Raw genomic sequence first — 14,928 nt, forward strand, 5'->3', positions numbered from 1 at the left:
ACCTACCTATGAAACCATTAATGCCCCCCATTACTTCATACTACAAGAGCTGTTACTGTAGCCCAGTTCTTGCCTCTGTAGTTAGCTCTTAAAATTGCATTTTACCACAGATAGATCAGATCTCAGTAACAGGTAGTCCTCTAAAACATTATATAACCATCAGTATTAAATGAGCATTTCTGTTGATTATGCCTGACTGTCAAATAGAGATGTGGATCCTCTTGAGCCGTCTTTTGTTTTACACAGAAATACTTTCCCTTTACATATCTGATTCTGGCTGCTTCTCCTATTTCTCCTTTACTTCCACCAATCACGAAGTCTGTTGGGTTTACAGTCACAGGGAACATAGGAAATACAAGGGTATTGGAGCAGAGGCTTTTTGTGCCTTGCCAATAACCACTGTCAGGCACTACAAGCCTTTTCAAGGAGGCAAGTCGTGTAAATCCTTGAGTGTATTTCAGTGTGGCTATTCAGTTGTCTAAGCTGTGTATGATGGCCAAAAGGGAATCACACTGCTTGACATGCAAGGGAGTCTATTCCAGAGCAAGAGGAAGTGTTGGGTGGTGAACCTGTTTCTATTTAGTTTTTTATTCCCTCATGTAGATTGGGATCTCTTGTTCTTGTTCAGACACATGGAGAAAAAGGAGGTCTTAGATAATGGGATCCCTGAAGGAACAGAAAGAAAGGCACAGATCTAGTCTCAAGAGTCTATGTAGCACTAAGTATAAAGATAGCAATTCCAGCTGTTCCTGAGAGCTAAGAGTTTTGGGGCCCAAGATTCTTTTTGTTAGGTTCCTCTGCAGTTTTCTGATTTTTTTTTTTTTTTTTTTTTTAAGTCTAGTGAGAGACATGCCAAACAATGTATTATATTCTATAATGGGTCTAAGCAGAGCAGAATATAGGGGAGCTGCAAATGTCTTACCTTATCACTGTTGCAGTATGCCTTACAAAACGGGTCTCCTGATGAAGATAGCCACATGTACGACCAGCATACCAAAACCTTAGGCCCTCCCAACCACCGTACTTTAGATGTTATGTCCTACATCCAAGGCATAAGGTACATAAGTGATTTGCCGAATCCTCAGTACTACTTTGCCACCAGTCTGAACACTGAATTTGGTCTGTACGTTGTTCATCACTTTGCTTCAGCTAGCAACCGAAAGGCAGATAAGAACTGTGTTGGGGACTCTTCTTATATTTCTCTTGTTTTGAAAATCCCTTCTTCCTTTTTTAGACATACTGCAACCCACTCCTTGCCTGCTCTGTCATTTTCTTCCTCTCCTTTAGGCCCAAGGGACTATTCATCCAGATCTTCTGTCCCAGAGAGGTAAAGGATTTTACTAGAGAATGTTCTTGGTTCCCAGAAAAGGGGCTCTTTGGATACCCACTCTAGATCTTTCCTTTCTCACTACTTTTCTGAAAATCTCTTCTATCTGAAGATTTTGCAGAAGGTCAGAAAACCCACTGTTAAAAACAAATCTTATGTTGCTTAATGGAAGAGATTTCTATCTGGTATCACAAACACAGGACCGTCTAAGAGGGTAGTCCCACAGTTCTTTATTATCTGTGTGAGTTGCTTCTGGGATTGTATACTCTTCTGTTAAAACTCATCACTCAGACATTTCTGTTTGTCTGCTTTTGGCTGCACCCATTTCCTATAGATTTGAGGGTAAACAGTTTTTGAAAGGCATCCTTCATATTAGGTCTCCAAGAAAGCTAATTTCTTCTTCTTAGGACCTTGATTGTGCTACTGAGAAGCTGACTTGGCCACTTTTTGAACCAGAAGCTTTTTCTACCTTGCAGTTTTGTACCTGGAAGACTGTCTTGTTGCTGACTCTGACTTCTGCCAAGAGAGTCTCAGAGCTGCAGACCCTGTGTCGGTCTCTCCTTTTCTGTTTTCTTCACAGAGGTAAGAGTGGCTCTTTGGACCCTTCCTTTTATGTCTAAAGTGGTCAGTGACTTGTCTTTGAATGAAACCATTCATCTGCCTTCATTTTTTCCCCTCTCCAGAAAATAGTAATGAGAGGGGTTCTTCATTCTTTGGTTTGCCTAGACAGGTCAGATGATACTTAGATAAGACTAATGCTATTAGGAAATCGGAGCACCTTTTTTCTTTTCATGCAAAGAAATTGAATTTAGCTGTTTCCAAGCAAACTATTTCATCTTGGATGTCTAAAGCTATTTCTTTTTGTTATTTTTTCCATGGCAAGAAGATTCTTTTTTCTGTTCCTGCTCATTCTACTCCTATGTTTGTCTCTTCTGGAGCTTTTTTCAAGGGTCTTGATGCTCAGTCCATTTTGGAAGCTGCTACTTGGTCTTCTGTGGTACCTTTACAAAGTAGTACAGGTTGGACACAGTTCCTAAGGCTAGGGCAGGTTTTACCAGGTCCATCCTTCATTAGTCTTTAGAGGGTTCTTCTGTTGCTTACTCCTCCTCCTGCTCCTCCTACCTTCTTCAGTAGCTTTTATATTCTCCGTTTTGTAAGGAATACTGCAATAGTAATAAGGAAGGACATACTACAGTATTGTAAGATCTTACCATAACAGTTGCTGTCCTACTTTTCACTGTTGCAGTATTCTGTCCTTTCTGTTCAACCTTTTAACTGCCCATTGGCTGAGGGGCCTTTCTTTCTCCCCTTTGTGAATGAACATGTTCTCTAACATTGTTTTCTTCTTGGGTTGCCTTAGTTCTCCTGAAGCTATTCAGTTTTGAGGATTTGGTGCTCATACATCACTTATGTACCTTATACCTAGGATGTCTGACTTAAGTACAAAGTACAGCACTGGAAAAGGCCTAATGCTTTGGTATGTAGGCCAGATGTACAGGTGTCCTTGGCACGATATCCCTTTTGTAAGGAATATTGCAAAAGTGAAAAATAAAACATCTACTGTTATAGTAAGATATCTTACACAACTGTACTTCCCCTTGGTTTCAGAGGAGATGCCATTGGTGATTAATTGTGATAAATTGAAAGGCTTCCTGACTGCAGTCATTACGTGGTAGTCAAACAAGAGGAAACCATCTACCAAGGTGTCCAGGTCTCTGGTAATAGAATCTATGGAGAGTGGGATGTTATTAATGCAGTAGTCAGTAGCAATTCTTGTTTCCCAAAGGAGATGATAATGCATTTAGTTCAAGCCCTTTCTTATTTCACCTGGTGTTAATGTGTGATAGTTCCTTTTGAAAGGAATTTGTATCATTTGATAAGTACACGCTATTTACAATCATCAGCAAACTTACTCAGTCAGAAGTCCTTGTTGTAAGTAAGAGAAATAAATGCCAAAAGGAAGGGGGCCATAATGGAAACTTAGGGAATTCCATTGATTACCTTTTCCTTAATTGAGGAGGCATCACTGACCGCTCAGTGTGTTTTGTACTTGAGCCAGTTTGCAGTCCATCTTACCACGTGTGGGTCTAAATTTAAGTTATTAGCTTGTTTACAATACCATTGTGTGGTATGGTATCAAATGCTTTTGCTAGATCCAGGTAGGTAGCATGAACAATGTGACCGCTGTTCACTATCTGCATGACTTTTTCAAAGACGCTCACAAGATTGAGGAAGCAAGCCGTGCCCCTAACAAATCCAATTGAGCCTATTGAAATATTTACTATCCTGTTTATGAGGTCAGTGATTATGCATTCTGTGGCTTTGCAGACAATACTAGCAAAGTCAGTTGTCTGTAGTTGTTTGGGTCGGTGGTGGGGCTAACCTTATGAAGGGGGATTACCATTACAGTGCATCATTGTTTGGGAACATAGCCTGTGGCAAGGCTCAGGTTGGAATGACTTAAGGAGGGGATCAACAAAATCCTACTTGACAGTGTTTATAAGATAACCAGGTATAGGTTCATAGGTGTGTACTAGGCTAATGGCCTTGTAGCCTTTACAAACCTAGCTCCATAGGATTACCCTGGCATCGTGCCACCCAACATTAGTTCCCAGTGCCTCTGTAGAGTAGAGCCACTAGAGTGATCCCCAGAGTGAATTTTCTATTTCCCATCCACTCATCAAGATTTCTCTTGAAGAGGGCCAGTGTTTTGCTCTATTCATGGACAGTCTCTGGGTTGTGAACCTGTCTCTCCAGCATGTTCTGTTGATTGTGGTAATGAGGTTGAGGTCTGTGGAGCATGTGGTGTGGAGGGATTGGGATTTCTTTAGCTGTAGCATTTCTAACAGAGCTGGGTCAGACATGGCTGTGTAAGTCAAGCAGTGATTGCCTCTATGTAGGCGATATGAAACAGAGAATAGTTGAGATTTTTGAGTGTGTCAACATAGGACAAGTGTTTAAGGCCTAGGATCACCTTTGTGAGGTACTTTTGCTGTCTGTACAGTTGTTGCAAATGTCTAATGAGGTACATGCCAAATTGGGCATTGTACTCGAAGATATGCCTAATGAGGGAAGAGAGGAAGAATGATGATCCAGAGTTTGGAGAGTCTCTATATCCTTGTTTATTAGGTCCATGATGATGTGTTCCATAGCTTTGCATATCAGACTCGTCAGGCTAATGGTGCGATAGTTCCCAGGGTCTGTAGTCGCTCCTCCTTTGTAGAGAGGGATGACTGTAGCAGTGCACCATTCGGTAGGGACAAATCCTGAGGTGAGGCTGTGATTGAACAGGGTACAAAGTTGTGGTGCCAGTTCACTCTGTAGTTCACATAGAACGCAGTCAGGGATATTGTCAGGTCCCATAGAAGCTGTATTCTTGGGCTTGGACAGTGATGTTTTAATCTGTGCAGCAGTAATACTGGGTGCCAGGCAATCTACTGGTATTTTGATTGGCCCTTTGGGGGGGGGGGGTTAAAGTTGGCACTGAATCTGTCGGCCAGTATATTGGCAATATCTGTTGGCTCGGTATAGGAGGTACCATTATGCAGCAGCTCAGAGCAAATCTGGGTATTGCCGTGGAGATTTTTTACATAACTATAGAAGGCCTTGTGGTTGTCTGTACTATCTGCTGCAATTCTGTTTACATAGCTAGCTTTAGAGGATTTGATGAGGGATCTCAACTTTTTGTTGAGGCTGATAAGGGAGTTTTTCCAGTCTTGGGACTTCATCTTATTCCACATCAGTTTCTTCCTTCTGTATGCTGCTGGGACCCATTTGTGAAGTATTTTTGGTCTTGGAGAGCAATTTAAGGATATGAGCCTTGGAGATGGTGTTGGTGCTGCGGTAGTGTTGTCGCCTCACAGTAAGACGTTGTCCTGTTCAATTCTCATCTAGAGCGTCTTCTGTGTGGAAACATGCGTGAATGGGCATACCTTCGTTGAAGGTTGTGCATCAGACCTGGCAACTTGGCACGTAAAAATCTACTGCCAGTCATTAGCGGACCGGAGTTCTACTGTGGCGACCCCTAACTGGGAAAAGCCGAAAGACACAATATCCTTGGAGATAGTGTGGGAAGGAGAGATGACAGACTTTGGGTATATTCGGGGTGTGTTTGGGGCAGGGATGATAGTTTCAAAGGAGAAATTTGTAGCAAACTTGTTAGCCAATATGTTGGCAATTTTGTTCGGGTTTGAAAAGGAGATACCATTATAGATAGATTCTGAGCAGTGATATGGAAGATTATTTAGTTTTCTAACATAGATGAAGAAGGACTTATCCTTGGCCTCAGAAGCTAGCCTTCATTCATGGGAGGCCTTTAGTGGTCTTAATAGTAGTTCTCAGTTTTTTGGTGAGGGGTTTTATATTCTCATTGTGATGAGGGGTTCTAACCTTGCCAAGGTGGTTCATAGGTTTATACTAGGCTATCTGCCCTAAGGCATTTATAAGCCTAGCCCAAAGTTTTGTGGCTTACGCCACCCCTTATATGAAAAAATACTGTGCCCATTAGTTTGTTGTGCCTCTGTCCAGCAGTGACACAGAGATGATCTAATTTAGAGTTTAATCACTTTCTTCCTTCTGTTGTAAAATTAACCTACTGATCACCAGTGAGGTTTTTTATTGAATTTATCTTTGTATTTGGTTTTGGTACATTCATCAAATCAGCATAAAAAATGCTTGGCATAGGTGGCTGCACCATCCTAGCTCCATTTTGGGAATAGCATTGGACGATTTTACAATTTGATCATACAATTGTAAAAGATTAGCATTTTCGAAGTCTCTAATAAGGATGGTGGTGGTGACCAGAGGAGAGGATGTTCTCAGGATAAAGGTAAACAGTTGATCAGTCTTAACAGCTAAGGGACCAACCATGTGTAGAAAGTAGGCTAGAGCAGAGTTTACAAGAACTAGTTCCAGGGTATTACTACCCCTGGTGGGGTCATGGACAATTTGATTCAGGGAATTCTTGTTCATCCAAGAAACTTTGTGCATACCCGATGCCCAGTTGTAGTCCATTTCCATTGCTTCATGTTGACAATTCCTTTAACTTAGCCAGAATGGTGAAAGGAAGCACATCGTGCGCGCGCGTGTGTGTGTGTGTGTGTGTGTGTGTGTGTGTGTGTGTGTGTGTGTGAGGAGGTGTAATTCAAAACAGCAAGAAAGATCAATTTGTATTCTACTTTGTATTTCTTACATTCCCTAACAGAATCCGTGAATTGCAGTCTCTGCTGAAACGTTACATCTGGGAAATAATGATTCACATTCACCATCTGACCTGCTAAAGTAAATCTCCTTTCTGACTGCCGCAGTCACTATAAAACCTGTTCCTTTTTATATGTTGACACAAGTTGCACCAAAATAGCTCTGTAGGTTTGCTGTATTTCCTCTCAGACACAGTTCATAGCAGTCAGCACATTTTTCAGTCCCCATTGATGACTTTTGTGAAGCCTCTCTCATTGTATTATCTTAATTTTCAAACAGTCTAACAAATCCATACCCCTCTGTTCCTCTGAGACTTGTTTCACCTCATATTCTTTCATAAAGTTTATCTTTTGTAGTCAGCTGTTTTACATTTTCTGCTTGTCCACTTAATCCTTCCATTCTGTCTCACACTTCAGCCACCCCACCTGTTGCTTAGTAGTAGGTATCATGGTAAGCTGCTGTGTCTGTAGCAAATGGATATACTCAGCACCAAGCAACTCTGGAGTTTGTTGATGTATACTTCCAACGATCCTGATAATGTGACACAAAACATAAATATATGTCTTGCAAGCTCTTTGTAACTTGTTTAGCATTCGGTCAGATCAGTTTCTTATTCCCTGCTTAACATTGCAGTTGATGGCACTTCTCTTGATTGCTATCAGTCTCATTATCTATTACATTTCCACTTTTTTTGTAACATCAGTAAATTGACAAACATTTTGCACTTAATAGTTATACTACTATTCATCAAATAAGTTCATATATTCTCAGTAAAGTATCTTCAGTTAACTGAGGTGTACGCAACAACTACTGGAGACAATGATCATCTTTACACATCACAAAAATTTTCCCCAAACAATGTATTTTTATTTATAAATGTTAATAAAAACCATTTTAACTTTTGTCACAAGTGAATTTTAAACTTATGTTTTGTAAGCACAACTGCACACTGCAATCTGTTGTCAAACTTTTATACATATCCAACAGATGAAAATGTATGATATGTTAAGAACTAATTTCTGCGAATGCTTAATGCAGAAGACGCTCATTACAAGAATCTACTTGATTTGTCGTACCGTGCTGTTGCTGTGGCACACAGGGAGGAAGTCCTGAGACTATCCAAGACAACCTGTGATCACTCAGTGACCCTAATGCTGAAATAAAGTAAGCAAACAGCTTGACCTTTTGTGGAAGTGTCACTTTTGGGGCAAGCAATAGATTTACAGTCCATTCAAGAAGGTGTGAGGTGGTGGTTGTGACTGCCAAGGAAAGCATCACTTTCTAGCTGGTCACTGCGAATGTGAGGAAGTGGAACCTGTGTAAGGGGATTAGGAGCAAAAGACAAGTCTCCCTATCACCCAATAGGATAATGACCCAAAGTTTGCCTTCTGTACTCATTGTTTCTACATACTGAAAAGTGTGGTAAATAAATCGAACTATGGAGTACAAGACCTTGATTGCCACAGGGAGATGGGGGACAAAACGAGAATTAAAAATGTACATCTGTGGTAAGCATAATGGATGAGTGAGAGACTCTGTGCTTTTATAAAGAAGCAAAAACTCTATTAATAGATTAACTTGTGTGCGAGTGTAAGCTGTTAGGTGAACATATTATGGAAACACTTTTAGGTACAATATGCATTTTTTGGCGGGATATGTTTTAGATTAATATTTCTTAAATGTTATCAGTAACTACCATGTGATGGCAGAATTGAGTGAACATGTAATCATATTTCTTTTGATCTTGAATATAGGGTACATTTGACCCCTTTCAGGAGAACAGCCATTGTGGCCTTTGCTAATCTTCCATTAAGATGTTTTGTGAAAAGAGTTTATTTTGGTATCCATTTTTGTCTGTTGTATATGATCCCTTTTGCTAATACTGTGTTCTAGCTAGCATAACTAGGGTAGGTGAGAGAACAAAGCTTGTTATTAGTCAGTGTAATGTCACACAGTTGTCCTGGTCAAGATATATATATCTCACCATAAAAGTTAAACCTATTTAATGGCACTATGGAGAGAAAAATGACCACAAAACTCTCCAGTTCTAATAAAGTAAGTCTAACGTGTGTTTATACTGCAATGATTTCCTCTCATCTACATATATAGCTTAGTCATGAGCTGTCTTTATTTATAAGCTTGTGTATTCTCAAAAAAAAATACTTCAATTAACCGAGATGTATGCAGTCACCAAGAGAGACAACCCATTTCTTAAGGCACCACAAAATCATTGTACAACATAGGCTTCAAGAAGAGTGCAGCTAGATAGAAAAATAAATTATTCAGTTAATAGGGGTTGAGTTCAAACACTTGTTATTCTGTGTGTGCTCTGTGTGATTATGAATGTAATGCTAGCAGCTGAACAAAATAAGTTACTGATAATCTGTATAGTTTTTGTGTATTTACTTTTGTTACAAAGTTTAATGGACTTTTCTATCTTTCTGTCGTCTAGCAGCACAGGATAAGGTGCAGTTTGTTTTGCAGAGGTATATAGCCTGTCATGATAACACTATTTTCTCCAATGGATCACTGGAATTAGGATGGTGTACTTGCATGATTGACTGTTCCACAATAAGAAATTGTGCATAATGCACAAATGGCTGAATTATGAATGCATCATATGAGGCTGCATTTTGGGGGGCCTTGCCCTTGCCTCCAAGTGCAGCAGGCTTTGAGTTAATTACAGCAAGTCCAGGATACACTTAGCACAGACCTTGGGGAAGGGGGTGACTGCCTTTTTATGCATTTGTCATCTTGAACATTTTATTTTATTTGTAATGACTTTTGATTAATACTTTTCTGACAGATTGTTTGGAAACCATGTAGGCATAGCTCAGCTGTATTTCTGAGCAGACTGTTACTTTCCATGTACCATCCTGCAGCACTGACCCTTGATATTGCCCCATCGTATGATGTATTATCATCCTGTTGGAATACTTGGCATGCCTGGCTTTATTGATTTCTATCAGCCAAGTTGTATTGCAGATGCTAATGAATATTGCTAGTCAAGAAATAGAAATTGGTGATAAACTTTTTCTACTATTTTTGGCTTCCTTGCAGGAAGGGCATAGGAATAGTCATTTGGACAGAAGACCAAGAGATGGAAGTGCAGCGTTTGTTTGAAGAATTCCAGGAAACAGACGGTATGTTACGTATGTTACAGTAAGGAACTCCAGGAAACAGACTCTGTATGTTAGAGTAAGGAATTCCAGAAAACAGAGAGTATGTTACAGTAAGGACATAGGAAACAGATGGTATGTTACAGTAAGGAATTCCAGGAAACAGACTCTGTATGTTAGAGTAAGGAATTCCAGAAAACAGAGAGTATGTTACAGTAAGGAGTTCTAGGAAACAGATGGTATGTTACAGTAAAGGAGAGGTGTGTCTTCATGCTAGGTTACTTGGGTGTGTTCTGAAGTCCCTGTTAATACAGTGTCATTTTAGAGACTTGCCAGGGTTATATGGCGGGCTTTGGTTCAGATTTATTCTCTAAATTACCATTTTGAAGATTAGTAATATATCGGGAAATGAGTCCTTCAAAAGGATTGGGAGTGATGGAGCTGCCAGTTTATCACTAACTAGTATCAACTTACATAGAAGTTAACATCTTTAGAACTACATCTGTGAAGAATCTCCCATCCATGCTATATAAAACAATTATAATAAGCGTTTGAATATGATTACGTTTGGTAAAGATCTTCACTACCATCTGTTTTGTGATGGTTCCATAAGAAATATGGCACTCTTACTCCAAGGGCCCACTAGATGGGTCACGTGGTTGGATTTTTCTTGCCCCTGGTCAGCATGCAGCATATTGTTCTAGAAGTTCCTTCAGACAGGTATAAATGTGAGCCCATTTCTGTGCACCACGTGGAGTTGCTGTCTTTGTAGATGCACTCATTCTGTGCATCCAACATTTTCTTTTTTTTTTTCCTGCAAGCGTAGTTTGTGTTTTAATCTGTGCCATCACCTAATTGATAACTCAGTCAATAAATAGATGAAGTTGTCCTTCCATATCATGGTTTCAGTATTCATTATGTCTGAGATCTCCTGCCAATGATAGCCCAACGTCTGGCCAGTATACCAAAGCCTTTATTACCAAGGAACATCATGCATCAGACGTATACTCCCCGTGCAATATAGTGCATAAATGTGACGTACAAATGCTCCCAAACCAGAACTTCATTGCCACCAGTCCAAACACTGTTGTCCAGTGTCTGTCTGAATGGCCTTCACTATGCTCGTTATAGCAAGCCTACATTTTCAGATAAGTCCTCCACTGGGGTTCCTTTTTCTTTTTATTCTATTTTTGGTGGGTTACATGTCATCCATGAAAGGGAAATGTCAGTGTGGGACGCAGATTCCCCATAATGTCCTCCACGATAAGTACCTGTTTCTCTTCGGTACGTCTCACGACCACACTCAGTGTTCCATCTGTCAGGCTTTTGTTCCTAAGACTTTACTTAGCTGTCTTTCTTCCCTTTCCATTTATTTTGAGAACCACCTTCTCAAGCTGTTGGCTTTGGCCCAAGGTACCGTGGCAGAATCCCCTCACCCTGAGGTACATCTGCCTCTCAAGAAGAAGGCCAAGAAGTCTAGACCTGAGCCTGCAACTGTCCAGCCTCCATTTCTTTTGAGGTGGATGCGAACCTGGAAGACCATCTGGTATTACCATCGGTTTCCTCTGCAGCAAACTTCTTGGAAGCCAGCATGGAACCGGCTTCTCGCACATCCTCAGAGGCCTTGCAGAAGTCTGCAGCAGACATTGAGGAGGAACCACAGCTAATAATCTCCAAGGGGCTTAAAAGGGATTCCTCAGATCCTAGTTAGGGAAGGGGTGCCCATGTCCCTTTAAAGAAAAGACAAAAGACTAAGCATGTTGTGCCACCTGCCAGAAGTCTACAGAGAGAATCGTAGGACTTTATGCAAGGCTTGATGAATGCTTTAATGGCTTTAAAACCTCCTCAGGGAGTTTAGGTTCATGCACCTCCTTGGTACAGTGCCCCGAAAAGGGCAAGGGATCCTGAGTCCTTCGGTGAGGATTCTGACTGTGATGCTGACTCTTCAACCTACTACTGTCAAGTGACTTCTCCTTCAGACTGTGGGTCAGAGGAGGAGGAATCTATTAGTCCTGATTCTCCTTTGGAAGAGCTCTCCTTTGGAGACACAGTACTGTGCAATATGGAACAATTTAAATGGGATTACTCTTGGGTATCAAAGGTCCAGAAGAGGTATTATGATTTGTTACAAATGGACTCTCATAAATCTTTTTTGTTCCTCTTGTTTTGGCTGCTTTATTGGATACTTTTTTGCTGCTTCCTTCACACTAGCTTCCCAACCTCCAGCAGCTAAGAAGCCTGACAGGTTCTGTAAGTTACTGGATGCCTGCAAATTCTTATATAAATGCCCTGACATCTGATCCTTCTGTGATTTTGATGTCCACGGATAAGCCCTTTAGGTTTTTGCTCTCTTCTAAGTTCCTTCTCTCTGTTAAAGACAGTAGAGTGATTGGGGAGAAAGTATACACTTTTGCTGCTGTAGCCTTTGTGGCTATAAATTAACAGACCCACAAGACAAGATATATTTCATCTCTTCTTTCCCAGATTGGAAATTTTTATCTGATATGCTTGACTCTGAGAGTAAGACCTCAGCTCTCTCTTTGTTGTTCCATTCTTAAGTTACCCATCACTCTATAAAATACAGCTACAATGTGGCTAATGCTTCTTCTAGGGCTGCTGCCTCTAGTTCTGTGATGTGGCACTATTCCTGTCTTCACCTTCAGGCCTTACCAGATGATATTAAAGCAAAATTTCCAGATGCTCCTCTGGATAACCAGAATTTGTTTGGCAGTGCTGTGGCAGAATTTTTTAAGACCTTGCAGGATCAGGGTAAGGTCATAAAAGATTTGAAACACATCTTTATTTCCCCTACTCCTAAGATTCAGAGGAACTAGCCTACTAAAACTGCCTTTTTGCATAGACTGCCTAGACGTCTTCCAAGGATAAGGCGGCTCCTAGGTGCATTTTGTTAATAAGCCTACTCAAACACCTAGGCTCCAAAAGCTGTCTTTACCTATTAGGTCTGCAGCCATCTGATTTTCTATCCTCTATTCCTCTTCCAAATTCCATTGTTCCTCAGTCTTTCTCTCTCTCCCCCAGTTTGGCAAAAAAATAAATAACCACCGACTCTTGGATTCTATCCATTATATGGCAGGGTTACTTTATGGCCTGGAAAACCCTTCCTTCCTTCTCAGGTATCACTCAACCTCCTATAAAACATCTTCCTCATTTTCCAGGAGTGTTGCAGGGTCTTTTGGACCAGGTTACCATTTCACTGGTTCCAAAGACCAAGAAGAGTTCAGAAACATCCTAGAGTAAAACCCTGAAACCTCTCTCGTTTTTTGTAACCGGTTGAATGTTACCCTGGTCCAACAAGACCCTACAACACCCCTGAAATATGAGAAAGCTATTTCAGTGTCTGTTGGACCCCAGGGTACCATTCATCTGGTTTGAAAGACTGAAAGGGGTTACTAGTCTTACTCCAAGATGTTTCTGATCTCCAGGAAAAGAGTGGTCTTTGAGACCTGTCCTGGATCTTTCTTTTCTGAACACTTTTCTCAAAGTACCAACCCAACAAATGTTTTCTCTTCAGACTTTATTTCTTCTGTTGCTCCCCAGGCTTTTCTAGTTTATTTGGCTCTAAAGGACGCCCACTTTCATGTTCATAGGAACCCTCTGTTCAGGAAATATTTGCATTTATCTGTTTCTTCCTGTCATTTTCAGTTCTCTGCTTTGCCCTTTAGGCTTCCAGCAACTGCAAGGGTGATGTCCTTCTGCTCATCTGTTGCAGTATTCATTACATGAGGGAATTCCCCGCCGTAAGCGACCTGACATTGGCCAGTACAGAAGACTTTTACTAGTGTTGGGTGTATGGTACATCACACGTAGGCTGTGATCGGACATAGGCCGTAAAAGTGATGCGTGAGCCACACGCTCTAGGGATCTAAACCTCACCACAACAATAAATAGAACGTGCTGGAGGGATAGATTCCTCTCCCAGAGACTTCCCATGCTTTGGAACAAGATTCCAATCTACATTAGGCAGAGCTCCTCACTAACCCTCTTCAAGAGATACCTTGACGAGTGGATGCGAAACAGAAAGTTTACTCTGGGGATCACTTCAGTGGCTGTGCTGGACAGGGGCACAGGGAACTAATCTAAGGGGGTGGCGAAAGCCAACACATTCTGGCTAAGCCTATAAATGCCTTCGGGCAGATAGCCTAGTACCTACCTATGTTCGCACAAGCCATCCTCAGAACTTCTCTGCCGCCAGATCCAAAAGTCAGATTCGAATGTGCAGTCTGACTCGTTTTCAATTCTTCAGATTTCAGATATTGCCTCACTGGGGAATTCTTGACTGTTTTTCTACTGTCTTTGGTTAGGGTTCATGTCATCCAAGAGGGGCAAGTGCGAATGTGGACAACAAATTCCACACAAGGATGGCCATCTCCAGTGCCTGTTTTGCCTAGGCCCAAACCACGACCACAAAAACTGCTCTGTTTGTCAGGTATTTATGCCAAAGACCTTAAGGAATAGAGTATCCTCTTTAGCTATTTACCTAGGGAATCAGCACTTAAAGCTGCTAGCAAAATGTGCTATGGAGGGATCCTCGTTGCCCAAGGGTGAGTCAGTTTTGAAGGGGAAGGCCAAAAAACAAAGGTCTAAACTTCTGCTGTGCCTCTAGATACAGATGTCTCTCTTGAGGCAGAGGAGAGCCCAGAGACATGTCCAGTTCACAATTCAGATCCACAGGCAAAGTCCAACGTCAAGGTCATCTTGGATCCGAGCATAAGGACATCTGCAGAGGCCAGGTAGACATCCGTGTCAGATGTCAGAGGGGAACCATGGCTCATGATAAAGGAAGGCCCTATGGGGGATTCCTCAGATCCTTTTTAAGGAATAGGTGGAATCCAGTCTGATAGAATGTAGGCCTACATAGGGCAGACTTGTATGCAAGAAAGAAACAGAAAACCAAACATTTGTTCCCACCAAAAAATAAACTGTTAACGACTGGCAACAATTCACTCGGGGCCTTTTCAGTGCCCTTATGTCACTTAAGCCTCCTCAAGGTTTTACAGCTCTCTCTCCCAGTATTCTCTCTCCACATAAAAGGACTAGGAAAGAGGATTTTTCAGAGGAAGAGGCATCTTCAGGTGGAGGAATCTCATATGCCTACTCTTCACAGAGCCCTTCCCCCTGGATTATGCCTCCCCTGAAGAGGAATCCAGTGGAACAGTTTCACCTATGGAAGACCTTTCTTTTGAAGAAACTAGTTACAATGAGAGACCATTTTAAATGGGATAGTGCCCAAGTATCTGAAGTACAAAAAAAGATAGTATGAGC

At 41.3% G+C, this 14,928-nt stretch overlaps 1 protein-coding gene across 1 annotated transcript in view; it reads left to right on the plus strand.

Annotated features, from left to right (window-relative positions):
* Positions 1-14,928, plus strand: part of TIMELESS (timeless circadian regulator) — a 955,757-nt gene that overhangs the window by 739,588 nt on the left and 201,241 nt on the right. Inside the window, exon 22 of the mRNA XM_044083673.1 lies at positions 9,587-9,669. Coding sequence (XP_043939608.1) covers positions 9,587-9,669 — 83 coding nt within the window. The remainder of the gene's footprint in view (positions 1-9,586; positions 9,670-14,928) is intronic.

This window comes from Protopterus annectens, chromosome 9.part0, assembly GCF_019279795.1.
Source record: "Protopterus annectens isolate FY-2018-M chromosome 9.part0, PAN1.0, whole genome shotgun sequence".
In the NCBI taxonomy this organism is placed as follows: domain Eukaryota; kingdom Metazoa; phylum Chordata; order Ceratodontiformes; family Protopteridae; genus Protopterus; species Protopterus annectens.